At 48.0% G+C, this 25,911-nt stretch overlaps 1 protein-coding gene across 1 annotated transcript in view; it reads left to right on the forward strand.

The window, feature by feature from the left end:
* The first annotated feature begins 1,597 nt into the window (after positions 1–1,597).
* KSR2 (kinase suppressor of ras 2) overlaps positions 1,598–25,911 on the forward strand; it is a 154,162-nt gene continuing 129,848 nt past the window's right edge. The window contains exons 1-3 of the mRNA XM_044448941.1: positions 1,598–1,741; positions 3,388–3,538; positions 18,562–19,069. Of these exons, the coding sequence (XP_044304876.1) occupies positions 1,736–1,741; positions 3,388–3,538; positions 18,562–19,069 (665 nt within the window). The 5' untranslated portion in view covers positions 1,598–1,735. The remainder of the gene's footprint in view (positions 1,742–3,387; positions 3,539–18,561; positions 19,070–25,911) is intronic.

A 25,911-nucleotide genomic window follows, 5' to 3' on the forward strand; every position in this document is an offset into this window, starting at 1 on the left:
TGAAAGCTTCATCAAGGCCTTGAGCCAGAGTGTTGATGAAGCTGATTGTTTGGCCTTCAGGTGTTCTAACAGTAATCCTTGAGCATGGTGCAGCAAATCCATTTACTTTGACATTGTGCCAAGCTCCGGATTTGGGTAGGTAAGAGCAGGCCACCACAGAACACAATTCGTGGAACTGGAGGAGGAGCACAGAAAATGGGCATTCTACTTCAGCTCATCTGGGTCGCATTGAGCTGAAGAAGCTCACTCACAGTGCCATCCTGCAGGGGGCTTCAGCCTCTTTGAACCTAGCCCCCTATGGCTCCAGCTGGAGCTCTGCTGTCTGGTCCCCCAGCCCTATTGCAGCCAGTGAGCAAAACCAACCTGGGATCAGTCAGTGGGCAGGACGGGGGGAACACTGACCTCCTTCCTCTCACCCCGCAGGGTCCTTCAGCTAGATTGTGGAAACAATTTCTCTGGCTTCTGGGAGTGAGAGGTCCTTTTTGCTGCAGTAATGGCGGAGCCTTGCGGCACCTTTAAGGACAGACTGATTGCAGCCTAAGAGGGCTTCGGATCGATACAGACAAACCTGAGAGCCCAGAATGTTGGATGGGGAGAGGATACCAGAGACCATACGGACTGACTCAGGGCAGCGATCTTAGAATTGCCCCTTCTGATGGATGGGCAACCTGCTGATCTTCACACTCAGAACAGGATAGCTTGGAACCTCCGAGTGTGTGGAGCCTTACAGGCACTGGAGGTGCTCCTGAGAGTGCGGCACTGGAATGACCCAAGCGGGAGTTCTTGCAGTATTTGGGAAACAGGAATGGTCTTGGTGGGTTGCGTGCTTTCGGTTGCTTCCTAAGTTGTATAAAGGCAATCGGGGTTTTTTTCCTTAGGACTGTGTGTAACACACATTCCACGGTACCTAAAGTCCGACATCGGGTGCCTATTGAACCTTTTCTTAAAATCCGATAATAAAGCAGAACCCACTGCATCTGAAGTGTGTCTGGACAGATCCTACTGGCAGGAAGACCTTCCTAAAGCTTGGTAGAAGTGGGTTTCTGGTCTCCTGAGCCGCATAGGCTCAACTCCTGCCCTCTGGAGGAACCAGGAGCACACTTCCCCTTTCCCTCAGTAGCAGCCCTTGTAATACTTGAAGATGCGCACCCTTTTGCTTGCCTGTTGCACCTTTTCTGGGCTGCAGACCCTCGCCGCGATGCTCGATCTTCTTTCCAAGGTGATTTTCTGCAAAGGGACTTCACGAGGGTGGCAATACGTGTTGGCAGGATGGAGCACTGGGGGCCATTAGAGCAGAGGTGGGCTGGGCTCTAGATGCTTTGGACTACATATTCCATCAGCCCCAGCCAGCATGCCTGATGGCGGAGCGTTTGGGGAAATGCAGTCCAAGGTTGGGTTGCCCACCCCTCCAGCCCACAGGACAAAAAATAACGAATGCACCCAATGATACAAGCAAACTTTGTGTATGCTCCTGAAGTCTGTCAGTGCATTTAGAGGGGAGACTGAGGATAGGCCTGTCAGTAAAAAGGTGGGGTCTGCTTTGACGGACAGCTGCCCAGCTCCTCCCATCTCATCTCTCTCTCTCATCCCTTCCCTGCAGAGCAAGCTGGTGAAATACTTCAGCCGCCAGCTCTCCTGCAAGAGGAAAGTAGCGCTGCAGGAACGCAATGCCAAGCTGGAGGGATTCCCGCAGCTTCTGCACTGGTTCCGCATTGTCAACATCCGCAAGGAAGTCATGGAGGTGAGTGAAGGCTCTCTCTCTATTCTGCAAAAAGAAGGTGATCTCTGCTTGAAGGCTTATGACCTAAAAGATGCAGCATGCAAGGAAATAGGAATGGGGAGGGAAGAGGAAAGAATGAAGCCTTTTAGCATGGTTGGTGCAATAGCCCTGCTTTCCAATCAGTATAGTCTGTTGGAAACCCCTCCAGAGTTTCCAGCTTAGGCCGACATTTCTCATAGTGCACTGCCCTTGTGTCCCCTCTTCAAAATGGAGGAGTCTAGGTTTATTGGTTGAAGTGCTGTGAGATGGATGGACATGCATCATCTTTATTATAGAATAGCCTATGCTTGACCCAAACCACTTTGCAATATAAAGCAGGACCACAATTCAAAAATAAAAGACAGCTTAAAATAGAAGTAGAAATGTAAGTAAGCTCTAGCAGCAGTACAAAGATTTAAAATTAAATCTGTTTTAAATCCTGCATTGGAGCTAAGATCCCTGGGAAATAAGGTCTTCACCTGCCCCTGGAAAGAGTACAATGTAGGTGCCCGGCAAGGCTCAAGGGGGAGTTGATTCCGTACTTTGGTGTCACAACATAAATAGCCCTCTTAGTAGCGACCAATCTGACTTCGCTTGCTGGAAGCTCCCAGAGGACTGCTCTGAGATGAGCCTAGGATCAGTGCAGGGTAGCAGAAAGGCACGGAGGCACTGCTTGTTTAATGCATGGGGCTTGATTCTTGGTGTGGGCACGCTCACCCTCACTCGGGGACCAGACTGAGAACTGCTGCTAATTCCTGCAGATCTGTTCAGATGATCTGGGAAGCTTCCTGTAGCTAGCAGAGCAGCGAGTTAAGTGGGGCATTGTCCCTGTAGACCGGGCATGGGTTGAATGAGAGGGAGTTCCTTATTCTAGAAAGAGGTGCAGAGGAAAGGAAGATTGGTCGGGCTGGATGAGGTCGTGGCACTGAAGTTTATGTGGGACCTCCGCCGCTTGATGTAGTTCACCGGCTTGGTCCAAGTGAGAGCGCAGTCTGGCCCCCAGACCAAAACAGCTTGCCCTTCCCTGGTTTAATCCACCTCATGGGATGCTTGGGAGGCTAACATAGAAGGTCGAAAGCACCATTCATACCACTCTGAACTGCTCAAGTTCAGTACTGTGCATTGATCTGTGCATTATCAATAGATATAATGATGGCTTTGAACAATCTTCTGATGCCTCTTGTTTGCAGCAATCCCTATACCTCCTCTATTTCTGACCTTCGTGCTGGGAATGCCATGGCTTAGATAGCAAAAAGGCCTTGTTCCACTCAAAGTCCGCGGAAGTGCAAAATACATTTTTGGAGGAGCCCCGTAAGGGAGTAGACACTGTAACAACCATGGGAAAATCGAGAATGCTCAGGAACTGTGTGACTCTTAGGAATGAGGATAGAAAATTAGAAGGTGGGTGGAGAGTGAGTTGGACCAGGGCATGGTCAGGATTGTTTGCAGTCCTCCAGAGCAGCTCTCACACTGGAGCCTTTTGTTTCAGGCCCTCTTCTGATAAATTCTCTCTCCCAGGAAGAGCAAGGCTTAGCTTGTTGGCCTCCAGGAGCTGATGTCTGTCTATCTGATTTGGCAGAGTAAGACTTTTCTTTATAACATCATGTCTGTCTGTCGTCATCTTCTAGGAAATCACTCCAGGCCAATTGAACTTGGAGGACCTGCTGGAAATGACAGAGGAGCAGGTCTGTGAAACAGTGGAGAAGTTCGGGGCCAACAGGGAAGAATGTGCTCGGCTTAATGCTTCGCTCTCCTGCCTTCGGAATGTGCATAAGTCAGGTGCGGAAGCATGCCTTCTCTTCTTATCAATCAATCAATCAATCAATAAATAACAATAAATATAAACAACAATAAATAACACAAGCAACTTGCAGTCGTCGCTTTCCCCATCCTGGCCACCTCCTGATGTGTTCAACTAAAATTCCAGCCAGCATGCTGGGAGTTCCAGTCTGACGCATTCAAAAGGCACCTGGTTGGGAAAGGCTGGTCAACAGAACTACTCTGTCCGTTAGCATTCTTGTAATACTTGTAGCTACAGGATTGGAAGGTCGGCTTGGTTTAATTGTTTTGATAATGCCATGCTCTACCATTGAGTTGGGCTAGAGTCTCTCTCTCCCCCTCATATAGATTGAGGTGAGACCTTTGTGTATGGTCAGCTGCAAAGTGCAGGCTCTTGTCTGGATGCTTCCCAGTCAGGAACGTCCACAGTTGCGAGCATTTGGGTTGGTCCACCGGGAGCAGGACTTCGCTAAGGAAATCGCATCTCAGGTTCCCCTTCCAGACTGAGCCACCCAACGTACCTGGCAGGGGACCATGTTGGGGAATTAGTTTTCCCAACTGCACCCCCTTCCTCTCCTGTGAGGATCGCAGCTGAACTCTGAAGGGGCAAACCGTGCTGAGGGTCCTGTGCAGGTGACACCAGCAACCTGGCCATCAAGGCATTGCTTGTACTGCATCCCTGTGAGTCCTGGGGCCGCTACAGCACTGCTACCTGTCTCTCTTGGGAGTGGGGAGTGACAGCAACCAACCTTGTCAACTGAGTCGCCTCAGGATGGGGTGGGGATGAGAAGACCCCTTAGCTCCTGAACCCCTTAGCTTCTCTGTTGCTGTGATGGGGTGCCAGGCCTGTTCTAGTGAGGGTGAAGGAAATGCTCCTGACCTTCTGTTCCAAAACCTTCGTACTGGTGCCCTCAGTTCTTCGTACACCATCACTCTTGGCCATTTGGTGGTGGTCTGATCCCTCCGATAACTCCACTTCCCCTCCAACTACCCAAAATTTCTCTCCTTCAAATCCCACTTCACCCCACAATGTCTCCAGAACAATGTTAATTTTATTATTTTGCTATAATATATTATGTGGTTTTATTTATTGTTGTAAGCCACCCCGAGGCTTCAGCGAAAGGGGCGGCATAAAAATGTTTTAATAAATAAATAAATAAATAAATAACCATAACAAAGCAGAAGGTACAGAGCTGAATTCCAGATCTAGCTCTTGTATTCCTGGCTGCCATTACTTACCAGGAAAAAAAAAAAACAAAAGACACATGCAAGATAATGTAATTTTAATTATCCAACCACAGAAAGCATGCAAATGCACCAGGGGTCAGACCTTTTTTTATGTGGATCCTTATAGAGCTGGCACTGGGTGACAGAATGGACAATCTCTTGCACAACGCTTGCATGAATGACAAAACCTCAGTCTAATGGGGATTTCTTAACTGCCTTCTCAACAAAGCAGGGGACATAATGTTTCATTGCATTTCTGGGAGAGCATTCCTATGTGAAGCCTTCATAGAAAGATCCCAATAACTGGATGATTATCTGTTTCGCTCAAGGGTTTGCAGGGGAAGCTGGTAGTCAGTTCATGTCAGTTAAGCAGAGGAAGGCAAGAGTAGGACCCGGGACAGCTTCAAGGGGCCACTGCGGGTTGAAGGAACTGCAGCCAGGTATAGGCTGAGCTTGACTGGCTTTTTAAAAGAGTCCTTGCCTGATTCTGTGGTCTTGAAATATCTGCAAAGCTGGGGAGATGGTTGCCTGGCTGGCAACGTATTCCCTGGGGTTAGAAACTCTTTTCCTGTTCCAACCCTGTGGTTTTCATCTCATTCGGAAAAGAAGCCAATGCATGTTTAGGTTCCAACAAACTTTTCCTCTTTTGGTCTTTGCCCGCCTTTCCATCTTTCACACTTTCTGCCTTCCATGAAAGTGTTGTTTAAACTGTATGCTCCTCAGAGCAGAGGCCTATCTTTATTGTTAACCTTAAAACAAAAACACAACCTCACCCACAATGATGGGTCTGCATCATTGTTTTTCAGCTGCTTCTGAAGCATCTTGAAGTGGGCAGAATTAGGTACTGGGAGGTGCTCAGTAAATACTGTAAATACAGAGCTCTTGCTCTGTACTTCACCAATATTTAGAGACAGCTGCATCCTTTGAGTACAGCAGGCCATTAGGTGCTCAAAGTATGTTTAAAATTCAAGATAGTTCAATTATCTTCTACCCCTCTTGGTGGGATCACATATCATACAAAATTTGTAGGGGTCACAATACTGACCTGGGTATATTTTTTGATCTGCAGGTAATTCTAAAGAAACCATTGTCTTCCTTTTTTAACTACAAAGTGGCATTTTTACCCTCTGCAACTCTCTGAAACTTACAAAGTGCAGGACTTTTGATTCAGTTCTCTTCAGTACTGATACTAAACTTTGTCCAGTGTTCACAAACCAAGGACAAGGGTGTATTGGATGCTTGCAAATGAGTGCATTTCTAATAGAAGAACCTATTGGAACGTCAGGCTTTTTGATGGCTGTATTAAGATTTATTTCTTATGTTCGTTGATGGTGCGTGTGCAGTGCGAAAGGTCTTCCCCAAAAGTATTGATCATTTTGGGGTCTGTACTCTTTCTCACAGTCAGCAGGAATTTCCATGTGCAGCGAAAAGGGTGTAGCGTCTTATTAAAGTTCCTTTGAGGATGATGTTGAGATTCTCCCCCACTTCTCTCATCTGCATTTACTATATTTCGGGCGGGGGTTTCCCCCATACCATTCTTGTCTAGCTATGTATCTTGGCTCAGGTTTTTGGGGAAATTCCAATGTTCTGCTCAGAACTTCAAGTAAAGGGCCACCAGAGAAAACAGGTTCTTCAAGCTATCCAGCAATTTGGAGAAAAGGCAGTTCAATGCCTTTTATGAAGAAACCTTTCATAAAACTTCTGGGAGCAACTTCCTTTCTTGCACAGTAGAGGGCAGCAGAGGATTCCTTAAAGGAGTTGCTGTTTCACAGGGAAGTGAGTTGGTTCCTTTATCTGGCTAAAGTGGTTCTTCTGGTTTGTCAGAGTGCCCAAACCTGGAAAGTGTGAGCTCAGAACCAGGGATGGTTGGGAGACTTTTTTGGAAGCCCCTTTTGTAGCAGTTACGCACTAAGTCATTTCCAATCTGTCGCACCCCTATGAATGAAAAAGCTTTCTAAACTCTTCTGTCCCTATTTGTTCTTCCTTTTCCTTCTGCCTTTCACTTACCCAGCATGATAGTCTTCTCCAGGGAGTCTTGCCTTCTCATGATGAGTCCAAAGCAGGACAGCCGCCTCCTTCTCACTTTTGCTTTTCCAGTTGGCTTGGCATAATCTGAAATATGGGTATGGAGGACTCCAATTTGCGGTTCCACCTGTCTCTAAGGCAGATCTCTCCCAAATGCTGGCTCCCCCATCCTTATTTGGAGCAATGGATAACTTCCCCTCAGCATGACTCCAAGTCATCTTGGCAATTGAGGGCCAATTTTTTGGTGAGCATGGAATGTGCCCGTGCAGCCGTTTAAATTTACTTTATTGTACATCTGCCTGGAAATTAACTGCAGTCCCCTGTGCCGGCTGTGGTATGAAAGCACTCGGAGATAGAACCGCTCTTGTGCCTTGTCTCATATGAATACACACAGCCCTGCTTTCCCAACAAATGACACCCAGGAACAAGAAAGTAGCAAAGCTCAGGGGACCAAGGTTCTGTTTGGATGCCAGGAAGCGCTTCCTGACAGTCAGGACCCTGAGGGTGTGGGATGGGCTTCCCCGGGAGGTGGTTGAGGCCCCATCGGTGCGGGTGTTCAAGGATAGGCTGGACGTGCACATGGTGGGCATGTTGTGAGCGGAGCTGGCTGGAGCCAGGGTCAGACTAGATGGCCCGGGAGACCCCTTCTGACTCGCTCTGTTTCTATGTTTCTAAAGTAGTTCCCAGGGAAAGCCTTGGGAAAATGCATCGCTGGAAGATGAAATGGGTTTAGGCATTCTTTTGCAAGTAGTTGCCCCCAGGTGTGGTTGGATTTCAGTTCCATCATTCTCATCCATTAGCCATTGAGTTTTTGGGAACTGTAGTCCAAAACATCTACCGGCTCAAGGAAGCTGCAACAAACAATTCCTGCCCATGCAAGAGCAAAGCAGCTTTGAGAGGAGGTACCCAGCCTGCTGACCCATGCGAGGACCATGGACTATTATTTATGATCTCTATTGCCAAAATAGGTCACTTTGCTCTCCTTATGTTCTGGCCATGGAAGCAGCTGCCTGACACGGCTGTCACAGCTGGAGGCTCCTATAACAGGCTTGGGTCCTGGCTACCTGAACGAGCGCTTACGTCCGTATATGCCCGACCGCCCCTTGAGATCTGCGGGAGAGTCCCTTCTCCGGGAACCCTCCATGAAAGAAATTAGGAGAGTAAGCACTCGGAGGAGGGCTTTCTCTGCGGTGGCGCCCAACCTATGGAATTCACTCCCCAAAGAGGTCCGCCTGGCACTGCCGTTACTTGTTTTTCAGCGCCAGGTAAAGACCTTTTTATTTAAGCATCATTTTATTTGTTAAAATATATAATCTGGCCAGGGCAACTTCTTCTTCCTTCTCTATTCTCCTCCTATATTCTTTATTCACTTATTTTATACTGTTAATTTTAACTTTATATGATTATGTGGGTATCCCAGCATATTCTTTGTATTTATGTAATTGGAGGTAATTTATTACATTCTATTGTACTTCAATGTATTTTATTATGTTGTAAGCCACCCCGAGGCTTCGGCAAGGGGCAGCATAGAAATGCTGTAATAATAATAATAATAATAATAATAATAATAATAATGATGATGTTAACAGACAAGGTTTCAGTCACTGTGGGAAGTACAGGCAAGCACCCTAAAGGTAGCCAAACTCTTACTTAAGGCTTACGGTTGCTCTGCTCCTTGTTGGAGCATCATGCAGCATCTCTGCCTGGCTTCCGGCCCAAGTAGTGCTCTAAGTTTTCTGCAGTACAGATACCTTCCCTGTGAAACCTGACACATGCAACCCCTGCTGAAAAAGAGGGCCCCTACTTAGAACCCTTTAACCCATGCTACAATGACACCCCATGTTTTGAACCCTTTGCCACTAGCGAGGATTGTGAATTTTGGTAAATTCTCAACAGAAATGAACTTCTTACCCCTCTCTGCTCTTGAGTAGTCAGCTATAAAAGCAGAGATAGGGAAACTGTAGTCTTGAAATGCTACAGTGAGGCCTACAATGCCTTATGTCCTATGGATGGGGATCTCTGGAGTGCTATTTAAGTGGAGAACGAGCAGGAGTGACAGCTCTGACCTGCATAGATGGAACCAAGGGCTTCGTAAAGCTCTCGGGGGGGGGGGGGGGGGGGAGAGAAGGCATCCATATGGCTTTCCCTGGGGAGGTCATCTTGTTCACATGGCTAAGAGTCGAATTGTGAACCGTGGGGGAGGGGGCGATGGTGGAGCATCTGTCTGGCACTCAGCTCAGTGCTCTTGATGCCGCACTGAAAAGGAGTGACCAGAGAATAACTGATGAAGGAGCAAAATATTTGCCACCTTCACACCAGGAATGGAGCAAGGGGGTCCATCCTCCTGCGTTCTTCCTGCCTCATCCATCTCCCCCTTTGGATTCAAATCAACCATTTTCTGGTCGTTGGGATGGAGGGGAAAACAACCTTACTGTTGCCTAGCAACCTGAGGGCAAGCTTCGCAATGACCAGCAGGTACCATCTCTTGCATTTGCTAGTCTGGATTGTGGCGTGTGTATGTTGCGTGAAAAGAACAAAGAACCAGCCCATAATAGAAGCAGGGGGAATGGTGACAGGATGCCAAAGAAATACTGCTCCCAGTAAAGGAAGCGTTCCTTAATTTCCTTGGAGTGAGCTCAGCTTGAGGGTAAAGGGGGCCACTGAAGCAAGAAGGGGGAGCTATAGGGGAAATGGAGTATTTGCGAGTGATTTCCTTTAAAGACAGCAGCCTTCTCTCACCCTGAAACGGTTGGAGAGCTCAGTGTTCTTGGGGAGACATGAAATGTTGGACAGACATCAAAACCAAAATGGTAAAAACCAAAATGGAAGGGCAATCCATCACTTTCTGGACCTGAAAAACTACCTTTTGGCTGTTTCTACCACTGAGATAAATTCCTCTTGGTCTGCACACAGTTCCGTCGAAAGCTTTAACAGCTCATCCATCCACTGTGTCACATACTTCTCCACCAAAAGGGGTCAGTATATTCTTGCATTTGCTTGATGACTCTAACAGCAAGAGAACTCCTCAGTGGTTCTGCAGAGCCGCCGTGTTTGTTACAAGTGGCTTTGGATCTGGATTGTGCTCCAGTTAGATTTTCTCAAGTTCCAAGATGTACCTCTGAGGCAGCCATTTTATTGGAAACATGATGGCATTGTTTTACAGTGAGAACCTGGGTGGTGGCATTCATGTTTTTGGCTCAACGTCAAGCTGTGTGTTGGTCTCACATCTCTTTGCAGTAGGTCTTAGATGATCCCAGAAAATGCCATTGGTCTTGAACTAGCAAGGAGAAAAGCATCCCGGAGGCTCTTGTCCGTGGGCCCCTCTTGGGGGTGGGTCCTTGGCAGTGCCCGTTCATTCCTATCCTTGATCCTTACCTTGCTGTTCTTCATTTGCCAATGATGCTCCCTGAAATAAGCTTCAGTTTGTTAAAAATCAAGGTTCTAGCCCTCATGCTATAAAGATAGGAAGCTGCCTTATTTCATGTCAGGCTATTTATCCAGCAAGCCCCCAACAGACCCATTGTACATGTAGTCATTAGACATGCATCCCTTAAAAGGGTTTGTCAAAAATCAAAGCAGCTTTCCTACTGTGTGTGGGGGGGAAAGCACGGAGGAAAAAGTTCAGAAGGAGAAAGAACCACTGCCAGCACTGTATTTGTATGAAGTGCCAAATTGTTGAAGAATATTAGCTTTAAACACAGCAAGTTTCTAGCTCTTAAGGCAGTAGCTCTTGGACTGTGAAAAAGGGAGGTGGGTATTGCAAAGTTTTGGGACGGGGTCCCAAGGACCTCAGACTCACAAAAGGCTGTCTAGGAAAACAATTACTGCCCCTTTAAAAGTAATCTCTGCATCTTTCTAAGTCAAGTGCATGAGAAGGAAAGAACTGAGATTGATCTTAATAAATTAGGATAAGGGACAAGCACAGTGTCAGTTAATGAGTCATTAATTAGTGCTATCCAATTTCCTAGGACATATCTCTGTGGGAGTATCATGCCAGCAGGGAGCAGGAGGGGAAAAATAGGGTGTTTTGCCGTAGCTCACCCTCGTGCAATAAAATATCGCAGGACGCTGCGTGTTGGTGTTGGACACGGAGCTCATCCGTTTGCAGCATTCAGATGTGGCGACTGAAGTTTTGGGCTGCAGCTAGAAGGCCTCAGTGCAAGTCCATGCTTAGCCATGGAACTCCCTGTGTGTCCTTGGGTCCAATCCTGCATAGGGTGGTTGTGTAGGTCAAGAGAGTCTTGCACGAGAGCTGGGTTTCTGCCCCAGAGAGCAGCATTTCTCAGAATAGCCCACATCCAATTGACAAGTCAGGGCACTGCCTTCTGAAATAGCCCCCTTTTCCTGACACGGGAAATTGAACTGAATTCACAGGAGGGCAATCCTGTGGTCCCTGGTCTTGGAGAAATCCTTTGGAGATCGAAGAGGGCACACTGCATTTGGATGGGGGAGCTGGATCCACATCTTGCCCTGCCCTGCAGCATTATGTGTGGAAAATGCCCTGCCATCCACCCTCCAAGGTTGAAGGAGGAGCAGCTAGAAGGAAGTTAGGAGGGAGTCTAGATTTCCTCCAGTCTCGTTTACTCTTCTCCAAGTGCCTTTGCTGCCACTGCTTTTCCCACCCTACCAGCTCCAGCCCAAGAGGGCCCAGGAATTTTAGATGCCACTAAGTCTGGGTGCTCCTCAGCTGCAAGGGTGCAATTGGCTGGACTGAGCGCTCCGTAACAAGTGCTTGCTTCTGCTATAGGAAGTTACTTACTGTCAGAGCTGAATTTATTTCTTTATTATATCCCTATCCCTGCTTTTCCTGCAATGAACCTCGCACAGCTCACATAGCCCCCCTCCTCTCCATTTTATCTTCTCAACAACCCTGTGAGGTAGGCGAGACGGAGTGAGCGACCAGCCCAAAGTCACCCAGTGAGCCTCCTGGCCCAGGCAGCCACTTCTGCTTGGCGTATCTCCCAGTCTCTCACCACTTCACCACACTGGATGTTGCAGCTTCCTGGAGGGTGTGGGAGTTTGTCTTGATGTCATAGAAAATTAGGTTGACAGTCTTCCTGGGAAGATGGACAGGTGAGACGGGATGGACAACGGACTGCTTGGCAAATGAAGTCTGTGCAGGGAGAGGGACTTGTACTGGTCGCGTGGCGTGTCGGGCAGCTTCGTGTTCCTGTCATGGATTGCGAGGTCACCAGTGTCACCACGCCGTCACTTCCTCGTAGTGGCTGTCTAGCTGATAGCTGCCCCTTGACAGATCCCCGCAAGCTCGGGGAGAGGATGGCTGTCAGTTGTCTGTATGCCTGAGAATGTTTTTCGCTTTCCCAGAGAAGCTCTTGCCGCTTCCCTCTTGTGTGTCTGTGTGAGTTCTGCAGGAGGAAGCGCTCTCGTCGTCCTTGCGCTGGGGGTGGGGGAGATGTTGGTGGTGGAGGCAAGTGAGCTTCCTCCCACGGCTTCTCCACACAATAAATCACCCTGTGATGGGAGACCCGCTGGTCCTTCTCCTTGGCTGATGTTTGCCTGTTGGTAGACGTGAGTGGTTTGCGGGGTAGAATTGTGGATTTCAACCGCCTTCTGTAATAATCTTTAGATGGCTGAGTATGAAGTATGAGGCAAGCGTATTGCAGTAAGAGCTCCTGGCAATTAATCAATTTTGGCTTATGAATGCAATTGGCAGGCAAAGATTCAGGGATGTGGGCTGGGGAATCCATTATCATTCCAGATGAAGGAAAGGCTGGGGGGTGGGGGGAGGAGATGGCCTCCGATTTGTCAGTTTTGTGTCATGGCTAATGCCTCTTCATTAGGATGTACATGGCTGGGTCCCTAAAATATTGCATGAGGCTGTCATGGAGGCTGGGCTAAAGATTGTTCTAGATTGACCACGCTTCAGCACTTTTAGAATGCTTGTTAAAGTGTTCAGCAGCTGTGCATAGGCTGTGTAGGCCTGTTTGTCAGAGTCCCACTGAAGCTGGCATGGGGATCAAGTTCTGAGGACTTCGCAAGGGCCTGTTGCAAGGGCAAACGCAGTTGGCTGGCTGAGATCCAGAGCCGGGGAGGTCTCGACCTTGCACAGGCTGGGGCGGCCATCAATTTGAAGTCCAGGCAAGGACGGTTCAAAGACGACCAAAGCTGGTAGGGAGGACTCAACACAGGAACTTGTTCTACAGACACTGCTGTAGCATGAACCCTTGGTGTGCAGCTGCTGGTTCTCAGCACCACCTGAGGAATGACCTGATCATGAGCAGAACATTGCTTATGAGTGTTCCTTTACAGACAAGGGATTCCTCAGTTGGTTTGGGTATCTGCCCAAGGCTACACTTCTAGCCTCATGTACTTGCTGGTTTATTTTGTTTGTTCTAAATCCTGCCTTTTTATTACAAAGGACTCAAGGCAGCTGATGTAATTCTCCTCCTGTCAGTCATAGCCTCACAACAACAGCCCTGTGAGGTAGGTGGGGCAGAGAGTCTATCTGGCCCAAAGTCTCCCAGTTGGCTCCATGGCTGAGCAGGGACTAGAGCCCAGGTCTCCTGAGTCCCAGTCCCATGTTCTTAACCGCGACACCACACTTGACTACCCTGCCAAAATCTGACCACTGTGGGGGCTCCAAAGACCCTCCATCAGTACCATTTGAGTAATGTTCTTAAAATTCCCACCATCAGTGAGCATGCATCAAGTTTCATGGGGGAAAGCAACTGGATGGGAATGTTGTTGTCTTTCTGTGTGCCGTGATATTTTACACTGTCACTTTGCGTAAGATTCTAGGTTGCCGTAGTAACTTTAGTTTTGTCACGGGGGAAGAAAGCTAGAAAACACTTGAAGAGCCAATGTCATCTTGTGTGTGTGTGTGTGTGTGTGGGGGGATAGATCCATAAATTATTATTTTTCACCTTGAAAGATCTGAGGGCGATCTAGTGTGTGACCTGGGAAAATCCTGGTAAACATCAGCAGCTGCATGGCAAGAGAACCCATTTCCCAGTAATTCCACAGGATGCTGCAAAACTGGTTTGAGTGTTTTTCCAAGTTCTGTTTAGTGATTCAGACTGTACCAGGGGAGAGAGAAGATGGGAAAACGGCCTGATAAAAGGTCAGTTCCCTCAGTCTCATTCCCTCCTTGGAATGATTTCCATTTGATCATTAGAGGAACTGTATTTACCTCTACGAATTGGTTCTTTAGTTTTCTTTTGGCCTCTCCTCTCCCCTTTATCATTTTGTGTCATCCTTTTAGAAAGTAAATCAGGGGGCAGGCAATGTCTTGACACTATTCACCCTTTGTAAGATGCTCTGCCAGACGTTTTCAGCTGAGGAAGGGAGTAAAATTAATGCCACCATCAAACAAAGGCCCTTCCAGACCGCTAAATATTGTGTTCATTGTTCACCGCCCTGTCCTGCTCTAGACAGATGCTCACCAAGCAGCACTGTGGAGGTCGGCTGGGTTTTGCAGGACCATGGACAGCTCATGGCAGGAAACGAGCAGCACCACGGACAGCTCATGGCAGCACAGAGTGTGTTTCAAAGCCCCTGCCCAAAACAAGGGTGTTGCTCCAGGCAGGATCTGGAACTAACTGAGCTCCATTTCAGCACCCTGCCTCACTTCCCAAGGCTGTGGGCAAGGGGGACTTGAGGCCTAAGGAACTACAGAGAGTTCTTGGGAAATGGGCAAGGGGGACTTGAGGCCTAAGGAACTACAGAGAGTTCTTGGGAGATGATGCTGCAGCTGGAAACATAATGCAGGAGCTGCCTTATTGGGCTGTGCAAGTTTGATCCAAGCACCTGACCTTGGAAGCCAGTGGTGAGATGGAGCTTCCTAGGACTGGTTCCTTGTCACCAATCTTCTGTATATACAAAACTCCTTCTGAGAAGGCCAGGGAGGCTGGCACCCACATCCTAATTAGCAAGGCATGAATATCATGCCACTTGGGTGTTGGGAGCCAGTGGAACTAGGACCAGGGAACCATTGGTCAGGGTGGGAAACATGCAGTCCTCCAGATGTTAGACCAGATGTCATCCATCAGTCCTTGCCGGCATAGCCACTGGATGATGGGAATTGCATCATCAAGGGCAGATGTGATTGGGCATTGCCAATGACTCTCAACTCCCCAGCGTTGCTCCTCTTCATTGCTACAACTTTCTTAATCACCCGCCTCTCTTTATTATATTCCTATCCCACCTTTCTCCCATTGTGGAACTCAAGGTGGCCACGTACAGTTCCCAGAGGGTCTCTCCTCCAAGCTTAGGCCAGCCTCAGACTTGCTTAGCTTCAACAGGGTGGTGAGCCTTACGAGACTTCAAACTGTTCTCTCTCTCTCTCTGACTCTGGTGGTGATTGTGATAGTGGGAAGGAAGGGCAAGAGATGTCAGCGCTTACCTGCTCACTGCCTCTCCCCATGTCAAGTGAGGAAGAGCTGGCAACCATGAGAAAGGGGTGAGGAGTCAGGACAGCTGATGGCAAAGGTGGTGAGAAGGGAGGGTCCTTGCGAAATGGACCCTGCTGATGATGGTGTCTTGCCCAGGTGCCATCAAAAAACTGGAGCCATCACTAGTAAGTCACGCAGGAGGGCCCAAGTTGTCGAAGCCTATCACTGCATTCCCTCAGAAGCATATGCATCTCTTTGGGAATGCAAGCTATGAATTTAGATGCATGTCTTGGCATTTTGAAGGGTATGGCATTATGACATGAACCATTCTGAACATTTGCAAATGGAGGAAAAAAGTTTGACAGGGACCGTGGTGGGATGCAAAACCTGAATGCCTCAATTCAGGGTCCATGAAGGCTCAACAATACCACGACTGCCAAGTCTCTGAAAAGCATTGCATGTGCCTTTGTGTGAGCCTCTGTCAGATTTAAAATGGGCTTCCCAAACCCTACCTGGATATTTATAGGGATGACGCACCAGGAATAAGCATCAAGTTATTTTTGTGGTGGTGCTCATCAATCATGTAATGACATAGCCATCAAAATAAAGAGCAGATAAATGGAACCAGGGAAGGGCGAGGACATGCTGGGAACCCTGGGTGAGGGGCTTCACTTCACCCAGATGGGGTTCTCATGCTTTGGAATCTGCGCTGCTTGTTCCTCTTAAAACATTCTGTTCCTATGTTTAGAAACCATCAATCATACTTAATTACTAATGAAGAATGGTGCTAATTGCTTTCATCCAGGACAGTATTTTCCCTGGATAGTTACAGGTTCTTGACCCATACTTTCTAGGAGATTCTCTCCATTGGACTGGCTAGCAGGTTATTCCGTTGCTATTGTCTGGGTTGTGTTGCTTGCTCACTCTGCTCTGGTGGGTTTGGTTGGGTTGGAAGTACACACAGATGTGCTTGTGGATATTGGTACCTCCATGTGGGCAGACAATCCTGAAGCCATCCTGTGAAACTACCCCAGACAGCTTTGGCTGTGGGGCAGTATAGAAATGCATCAAGGAAGAATATTCATGTTTTCCCATGATTCAAATCTTATTGGGATATTAATACAATAGGAAGGAGGAGGAGAAAATTTCAGCCTCAGCTCAGTCTGTCTGCTTGCTGGCTGAGCAGGTTCACTTAAAGCCTACATATTTTTCCTTGGAGTTGACATTCCTTTCCCTTTGTAGCAGTCAGTCTAGCATCCCATCATCCCAGCCCTTTAAGCTCCATGAGTTCCCTTTCTGCATTTTCACACTAGACATCCTTCCATACCAGACTTCCTTAAAACCTTCCACTATAGTGTACAGTTCCAGAGTTTTGAGGGCTGGAACACCGTCAATGGATCCTCTTCCCAGTGAATCTCCCTTCTCACTGTGATTCTCAACAACTGGAGTTGCTCCTCAATCTCATCCTCATCCTGGGTACCACTTGTTTGATGGGCGGAGAGCCAATGACCAAGGAGGTCAGGCATTCCCTGCTCCTTCTTTATGCCACCACTGTTGTCTGGGCCAGAGGTAAGTGACCAAACGGGCTCTGGTGGAGGAGGAGGACCTGAGTGAGAGGCAGGTAGACAACAAATTTGGAATGGTGAAGAAGTGAAGCAACTCCAGGGGGTTCTTCCCAGCAGGCCCGTACTGGAGCATGGGGCTTCTGCAGCTGCCCAACTTCTTTTCACCTTGGCTGTTACAAGAAGTGCAAGTGGAAAAAGGAAATTTCACTCTTAAAAGGGAACTTAATAGGGCCCTTCTCATTTTATTGCATGGTTGCCTGAACTTTGGTCCCACTTCATGAAGGCCAGCTTTCCTTCCCCTCCCTCCTCTGGCTGCCCTTCCAATTCACCAGCTTTAGATGGAACCAACATCTACTCTCCTTCCCCAAATTTTTAAAAAATGCCTTTTCATTTACTTCCCTCTCCCCCACTCAGCTTCCCCCACTCAGCTTCCCCCACCCTTTCTCCTACTCCCTTCTCAAGGGCCTGAAATAAATTGATTTCCTTGAGAAAGATGCCAAGATAACATGCCTATCAATTAATAATCCAAAGTGAATAAGGACGAGGAGTCAGGGTTGTCACTGGTAGTCTTTTCTGCATGTAAACATTGCCTTTTTTATTCATGAGTTGTTAGAGAAGACAGATCAAAAAGACAGAGTGGAGAACTTGGATTTGCCATGTGCTGAGAGATGAATTCTGTTAACTGCATGAAATAGCACTTTTGGTAATGAAGTGAAACCTCCTGCCAGTCTTTCTAGACTGGAGGCAGGTGTGTGAGAGAGAAAGAGAGAATGTACCATCTTGGGATCATAAGAGGAAGAAAGAGAAATGAGCTGAAATGGTCCAGAAGACCATTTTCTGAGAAACTATCAGCGTTCACCACACTTTTCACCTGCTCACTCCAGAAAAACGGGCACTTGCAATTTTCTTTTTCAAAATATTTCCATTTAAAAAAAAAGTGGCGGCTATCTTTTTGTTCTTCATTGTGCTGAAATGATGCTAAATCCACACCATTGTGGAATATTTTCATTCATTCACTCACTTGTGAGTCACCCTATAGTTGTCTGGGTAACGTACATATAATCGAGGGCAAAACAATGGAACCGGTGATGAAACCCGTGATAAATTGTATTAAGCATATTTTTTAAAAATGTCAGAAATCAATTGGAATAATTTAAATAAAAGAAATAACAGGACAGTTAAAACATAGGAAAACTTATTTTAAAGTGGAACCCAAGACACACAATAAGCAATAAAGCAAACCTAATTTTAAGCTGGTAAAGACTTAGGAGAATACAAAAGTGCTTTGTCTAATGCGAACTGGTCAACCAGGGAAGACCTCCTGTAGTTTGTGCTGTAGGGGGACAACCAACCTTATTTTTGCTCTAGTCCAAAGAATACAATGTCAAATTTAAACCAGTTGGAAATGAATTTAACAGTTATAGTTCTGTCTGCCCCTGTACTTGACTTACAGGGGAAAACAGACCCCATGACATATGCAATGGTTGCCTTAATTATTGTTTTAGAACTAGTCTACAGTGAGGGGCACACGGTTTGGCTAAACCTTGCAGCACGGAACCTGCAGATTTTATTAAACCCCTGCTCTTCCCCCAGTAATTTCAAGATGGTTGCACCAGAAGCTTTTGGAATGATGCTCCTAGCCCTTTTCAAGCATTTGAGCGAGACGTTTTCCTAGCCACTGTGTACCTGCAAATTCCCACAATCAATCCATTGCTTGCAGTGATGGTTCAGGCTTGGAATCCACTCCAGTTTGTCAGATCTGCTCTAATTCGGTAGCAGGTGGGGTGGGACATGCTTTTGTGATTGTCCCTGATAATTTGCCCCTCTCTCTCTCTCCTTTTCCACTTTTTCATAGGAGGCAACCTTTCCAAGCAAGACTGGACCATCCAGTGGCCAGCGACAACCGAGACCAGCAAGGAGAGCAATCCCACCTGCCAGTCGGAATCCATGCAGTGGATCCGAGCGCATCTCTCTCCAAGCCCCAAAGCCCAGCCAAAGTGCATTCAGCATTACTGCCACCCAACCATGTCCCACGGGTCGGTGTACACCCACGTGGACAGGCTGACCGTGGAAGGTTTTCCGGGACTGTGCCCCTCTCTGGAATCTGGCCACCGCTCCTTGCCCCCTTCCCCCCGTCAGCGGCATGCTGCCCGCACCCCACCACGCACCCCTAATATAGTCACCACCATGACTCCGCCAGGCACGCCCCCCATCAAGAAGAAGAACAAGGTGAAGCCGCCCGGCACACCGCCGCCCTCATCTCGGAAGCTGATCCACCTTTTCCCAGGATTCACCTCTTTGCATCGCAGCAAGTCCCATGAATTCCAGCTGGGCAATCGGGTGGACGAGGCTCACACACCCAAGTAAGTGGACCGGACGGGATATTACATGGCATGTGGAGGCAGGAAGGGAAGGTGGGCTTCCCCAAACTGCACCTGGTGCATCGTTAAACAGTGAAATTCTCCCCCAGAGATGTAGCAAAGGCCACCATTTTGGATGGTTAAATGGGGATTGGACAGATTCATGGAGAAAGGCTGTCTGTGGTGCTGGTCCTTGTAGAAGCCAAGGCAGACTCGGTTCCTTCCAAAAGCAGAGCCAGTTGACTGTGTGTGGTTGAGCTCCTTGAGATGTTCACATTCTTTCTCTCCACTGCCGCCCCCCCGCCCCCCCCGCTCCAGCCCATTTTGTCATTTTATCATTTTACCATTTTATCCTCTTTCTAATTCCTGCTGGCCTCATTACCTCTTTGGAAAAAGAAATCAAGCAGTAGGGGGAGCTCCTATTCTAGAAAACTTGGAACTCTGTTCTCCCTGTTTGATGGATCCCGAGTGTGTGAGAAATTAGTTCTGCTTGGGGAAGAACACGCTGGCCTTGGGGTTGCACCAAATTCTCTGTCAGTGGAGAAAACTTCACATGAATCTTAAGAATGCAGGTCATCTTGTCTGGGGGGTGCACAGCCTGCAGCCCCCAAGCATTGTTACATGGCCACCAAGATCTCCAGCTGCTATCTCAAAGACCACCAGGGACTCAAGGGCCCCTGCACTGGTGGGGTCTGTGGTAAAGCTGCCTCCCTCCCTCCTGACTCCAAGCAATCATGGATTGCTGTCCTGCAGGGCTGGCCCTGTAAGAAGGCAGCATGGGGTGAGCTCTCCAGGCAGCAGATGGACAGGAGAGTTTGAGGGCCTGCCCTGCATCCCGCAAAGCTAGTCTGCTGCCTTCAGTTGCAATGGAAGACACTTCCATCACCAGCACGGATGATGGGATCAGCTCAGGATGGCTCCTTTTACAGCTTTCTCTTTGCTGAGTTACTTGGTGTTGTCTCTGGAGAAGATCTGTAGGTAGCTTGTACAGAAACAAGATTCAAGGTGATCTTGATAGGTTGGAGCCCTGGGTTGAAAAGAACAGAATGAAATTCAATAGGGACAAATGCCAAGTTCTGCACCTAGAAAAAAGAAACCAGATTCATCGTTACAAGATGGGGAATGCTTGGCTCAACCATACGGCAAATGAGAAGGATCTTGGGATTGTCATAGGGTCCCCAGTGTGATGTGGCTGCAAAAAGGGCAAATTCCCTGTTGGGCTGCACTAATGGAAGTACCACTTCCAAATCCCATGAGGTGCTCGTTCCCCTTTACTCAGCACTGCTTAGTCCTCACCTGGAGTCCTGCGTCCAGTTCTAGGATCGCTGTTTAAGAAAGAGGCAGACAAGCTGGAAGGGTTCCAAGGAGGGCAATGAGGGATGGTCCAGGGTCTGGAAGCAAAGCCCCATGGAAAGAACTGGGCATGTTTAGCCTCTAAGAGAAGACTGAGGGGAGATAGGATAGCACTCTGCAAATACTTGAAAGGCTGTCTCAAACAGAAAGGCCAGGATCTCCTCTCACAGGACATGGGATAACAGGCTGAGGTTACAGGAAGCCAAATTCTGGCAGATATAAGGCGACATTTTGGACTGTTAGAGCAGTATAGCAATGGAACCAATGACCTATGGAGGTTGTGGATCCACACTAGCGGCATTGGAGATGCAGCTGGACAGCCATCTGAGAGGGATGAGGGTTAAATTGGGACTCCTGCACTGAGCAGGGGGTTTGATTTGGTCCCCCTCTGGCCCCTTCCAACTTGACTATTCTATGAGTCTATGATTCTAAGTGAAAGAGCCCATTTGGGAAAATGGATGTGCTTTTGATTCACCCTGTGTGCAAGCATATAGGAGAGGTGTTGTAGAGCCCATGCACAAGGACCCAGGTTCAATCCCCAGGAAGGCGAGGGAAGAATCCTGCCTCATGACCTGCAGAACTGCTGCCGGTCAGTGTCAGCCATGTAGGCTAAATGGAGCAAGGGTCCCTGTGCTCCTCACTCAACCCACTATCAGTAGTCAGTAGTCTTCTCAAGAAGGGTCAGAGTTGGGGCTTGCGGAATCTAGGCTGGGATCCCGAGCAAGTGCCCATCCGGATGCCCTGCGACCCTCCTTCCCTCAGTCCTGGTGCTGCCATCTCAGCATGGACCCCACGGCCACAGAACATTTGCCTTCAATTTCATGAATCAGTTTGTCTCTAATGAGCAGAGAGGAGCAGCATATTAGCCATTTCCCTACATGGCAACACCACACAGTCCAGCACACGGATTGGGTTGCCAGCTCATTAAGTCCAAATGTGGCACCTCAAAAGGGAAGAGTTTCATTTCCTTCTAATGAAATGTTCCACATGGGGAGCGGGCAGCTCTCAGCCATTATGATTCCAACTATCAATCAAGAAGCTACCTAGTAATTGAGTTTCTTCTGTATTTCCCTTGCATTTTGTTTGTGGGGTGGGTGGTGCTGGAGAATAACCTGTCCTTGCAGGAAACATTCTAGCTCTGAGCCTGCAGGGCAAACAACAGGGACAGATTCCTGCTTCCACACCTGCCCAGGCATCTTGGATTGTCCACTGGAGGAAGCAGCTTGCTGAGTTAGGTGTTTGGCTGGTCAAGAAAGCCATGCTTCAAGGTCTTACTAAAGGGGAGCACCAAAGTCCCCCCATTTGCACTCTGATGTGGCTCCCAATGGTTCCATCTCAGAGGACCTTCTGGCATCTGAATGTCCTCGATATTCTATGCCATGATAGCCACTGGAGAAGAGCAACAAGATAAGTTGTTGGCTACATGTTCTTGTGGGCTTTCCAGCATATCAGGTTGCCTACCAGGAGGAGAAGGAAGTCCTCAAGATGAACCTTGGGTCCAATCTAACCTGCCTTGTGTTCTATGCTCAGCAAAGCCAGCTTAGTAGAAGAGCTGAAGCAATAAGGAGAAGGAAAGCAAGCAGAGCAGTGGCAAACATATCAGCCCGGTTCTCCCATCTTGACACACCTGGTCACTTTCACCTATGGAAAAAGCCATTTACCATTCACCCACTGGGTTTCCGGTGAAACTAAAAAGTTCCTTGTCAGTGTGTGTTCTTCCCTCCCTTCCCACACATTTTAAAATTGCATGTAGATGTGAAGAGTTACATATATTCCCTTAAAAGCACCAGCTATTGATCTGTGAAATTGATGTGGCTTCCTCAGCTAGTCCAATGGAGAACTAGAGACGGGGGACAGGAGATGGTGTGGAGGCAGAAGGCCAGTGGCCAGTGCGTTACAAGACGTGAGAAAAGCCTTTGTCCTGATCTGCCTGGGAGGAGGACGTATGCATTGGTACGCTGGTTATTGGGGGCCATGGCAGGGGTCCATAGCCTACGTGTGGTTGGCCCCTGGGTGAGCTGGACCCTTGATCCGTTCCAGCAGGGCTCTTCTGTTCTGACCTACTTCCTGTCCATTCCTGTATGGACTGGCTGGTCTAGCAGACCCTCCTTGTGGACTTCCAAGTCTACAATGCTCCAGGTTCTTCTACTTTTGAAGAAGGTATCTTCTTTCTTGCCTTGATGCTTTCCCTTTCCCTCTCTTGTGGCATATTCCTTGTTTCTGCTTTGGTGACACCGATTAATTAGGCAGCTTTGTGAAAAGGGAGGATATTAGGCTTTCTCTCTCACTGACTGTCATCTTCTCCTCTAATTAAACGTTTCAGGTGAGCTCAAGTGAGGCTCTGGGGTGGAAGGTAATCAAGCATTTCCAGCTGCTAATTGCAAGAGGGGGCCTTTGAGCCCTTTGGTTCTGTTCCAGTTGACTTGATGTCTTTGCTCCCCACTTCTAGTGGAACTCAGACACCATAGGTCAGGGCCACCTTAATTTACAATTAGTCTGACATGGGCCCACTGACGCCACAGTTGCAAGAGGAGAATCCCCCACAGGCTATGGAGTTTATGAAGCTAAATTAATCGTGGGAAGAGGAAGCAAATATTGAAAAGCATCCTGATTCTGCTCCATCCAACAGAGGGCTCATTGCTGCTCTACCAAAAGGAAGGAAGGAGGTCTGGAAAAGACCCAGAGGCTGATTGGTGGAAGGGTGGAGGTTAATTTACTCTAATGGGGCTTAATGATTTTCAGAAGGCAGCTACCGCAACTTGCCTTCTAATCCCATTAGTGTCTCAGGACCATAATTAGTGCTTTAAAAGGAGAGCATCCCCCTGTTTTTGTGTGAAAATAAAAGCAGAGCCATATATTTGTTCATGCTGCTGTCAAGTCGTCTTTGGACAGTACGTAATTTAAGCTAGACCTCTCCCTGCACGCATCTGAGCCGGTTGCAGTACCTGGATGTTGGGCCTTGAGCCACATGCAGCAGCTGGAGGGAAGCTGGGAGTTGGGAGCAGGGGATCAAAGGACCAAGGGAGAAGGTGGCGTCAAGGAATGCGCCAGAGGAGGAGGGCCGCCACCTTTGCTCAGGCAAGAGCCCGTGCCCAAACAAGAGGGCACAATGGTTTCATGTTCCCATTGTGCCTTTGTTGCATCCACTGCTGTCTGCCCTAACCCAAAACACAGATTGGGATCAGGCCACTGGATAACCCATGCTCAGTGGTGGAGTATGGGTTGAACTGTGGGTTGTCCCAGAAATATGGGTTGTTGTGTGGTTTGAACCCAGCTGAGATATTAAAACAGTTCATAAGCTACCAACAAAGAGTGGGTTCTCTTCATGGGTTCTTTGTGGTTGTCAAGCCATGACTTGCTAGTGCAGCTGTGTCCAGACAACAAGATAACCTACACTTCAAGCCAAATTCAACCCATACTCAGATCATCATCACAGGAAGCCACCTCCTGCAGGGATGAGGTATCTCAGGCCTTGGACAAAGCCCAGCTCTTCCAGGGTCCTAATTAATTCCTCCGGGGTTCCTCAGAAGGCCACGCTCCCATTCCCTAGCCACAACCCCATTCTCCCCAGCTACTGACTGAGGGATGACTTTCTTGGTCTTGTGCAGTTCCTTTCCCTAGTTCTAGAAGGATAGCCTGTTGTTCTTATAGACACATTTTTGTCTGCTGTTTATTTCTTAGTTTATTTTTGAATTTGTGTTTACATCTGTGTCTAACTTTGTAAGCAGCTTAGAATGCTGTTTAGGCAGAAAAATGGCCTAGATAATGCATATGGAAGCTGCCATCTATACATAACACCCAGCCTATGATTCTAACGCAGACTGGGCATGTGATCTGTTGGAATAGAGGACTGCGTGGCACTGGTCCTTCCACAGCTGGATTTTCAGCAGATGAGGCTGTGTGCTGAGCCTTGGCAGGCAGACGAGGTCAAGTGTAGGAGGACCGTGAGAGCTCCAGAGCTGGATGAGTTCCTACAGTGCAGCAACCCATGGGTCAATGACAACACGCACCCCACCTTGTTGTGCTGTGTGAACCCAGCCACTCTGTGTGTGTCTGTGTGTTGTGTACTGAATGGCATTTTCAGCCACTTCGTCTGCTTTTTTGGATTACCGGAGATGACTATCGTATTACGTCTTCACTAATGGAAGGCCTTTGGTTTACAGCAAAGAGCCAGCAGTGCTGGTTCTCTGGAACAGCCATGTGCCAGAACCTTCCAATTAGTATTTGCGTTTCTGGCTTGACGATGATCAGTGATCACTAACCAAATGCCCGTAAAATGCTTAAAAAGACCCAAGGAAGTCATAAGGCACGTATATATTGCCAGCACTTCCTTTCAGTCTCATCTGTTTTCCACACAGCAGTTCTGTTGATGATTATGGACCAGGGAGTTCTGAAAGGCCCAGGGAACCTTTGGTGTGTGGGGGAGCTAATGGTCCAAACCTTGGCATGAAGGCAATTTTCCTCTGCAAAATCCAGTCTGTTAGCTTCAGTTCTGTGGTGCTAAATCTTAGTAAAGCAAGTAGACAGAATGGCGCATCAGGCTGCTTCTGATGTTGATTTTAAGCTCCGGTTAGTCCAGAAAAACTGGGATCAAACCCATCTTATATTCCTTGCTAGTCTGAATGAAGCAGAGCTTAGATGAGCCTGAATTCCCCATATCCAATGATTGCAGAGACTGCTAGTTAGTTTTAAATGAACTGGAGATTTTCATTTGGTGCATGAAAAGGAAAGGAGCCCATCAGGGACCAAACTAGTTCTATCTTAACCTAACAGCAATCTGGGGAAGACTGAACATTCACATGCTTGATAACCCTGAATCAGTTGAGCCTGCTTCTCTCTGGGAAGGGTGTTCCAAAGATGGAAGGTCTCCACTGATAAGCCCTATCCTTGGTACCTACCATCCTCCTGGATCTGGTTGTTGGGCCAAAGAATGCTGCCTTTGACACTCTCCTTTAGCAGGAGGTGGAAGGTGGCCCTTCCAATAATGTGGTCCCAAATCATATGGGGTTTAAAGGGCCAAACCAGCACCTTGAATAGCACTAGCAGGAAGCCCACCCAAATGGTGCAGAATAGCTTGATGTGATCCCAGAGAGCTCCCACAACATTTCAGTTCCTCCGTTCTGTGCTAGTTTCAGTTTCCGGGTCCTGTTCAAGGGTAGCCTCCTTCCGAGCGCAGTGTAGTAATCTAACAGGGATGTCCCCAAGGCATGGGCCACTGTAGCTAGGAGCCCTTGGGCGGGTTGGCAGTTGCCAAGCTGGCAAAGGAGGGCCAACTTCCTTGGCTTGTGGAGTTTGCCCATCTTGGAGTGGCTGATGGAGGCATTTAGGGGGAAGGCTAAAATAAAAGGACAGATGTGGATGGCATGAAACAATCCACATTGCTCTGCAGAGTGTGGGTCTTCGTTTCCCCTTTCCGTTAGTCCTTGCCCCCTTTCCCTGTTAAGAGCCAGCAGTCTGATTTCATAGAAACCAAAGTGGAGAACTGATCAGCT

The sequence above is a fragment of the Varanus komodoensis genome, unplaced genomic scaffold (genome assembly GCF_004798865.1).
Source record: "Varanus komodoensis strain SLA01 unplaced genomic scaffold, ASM479886v1 scaffold56, whole genome shotgun sequence".
NCBI lineage: Eukaryota > Metazoa > Chordata > Lepidosauria > Squamata > Varanidae > Varanus > Varanus komodoensis.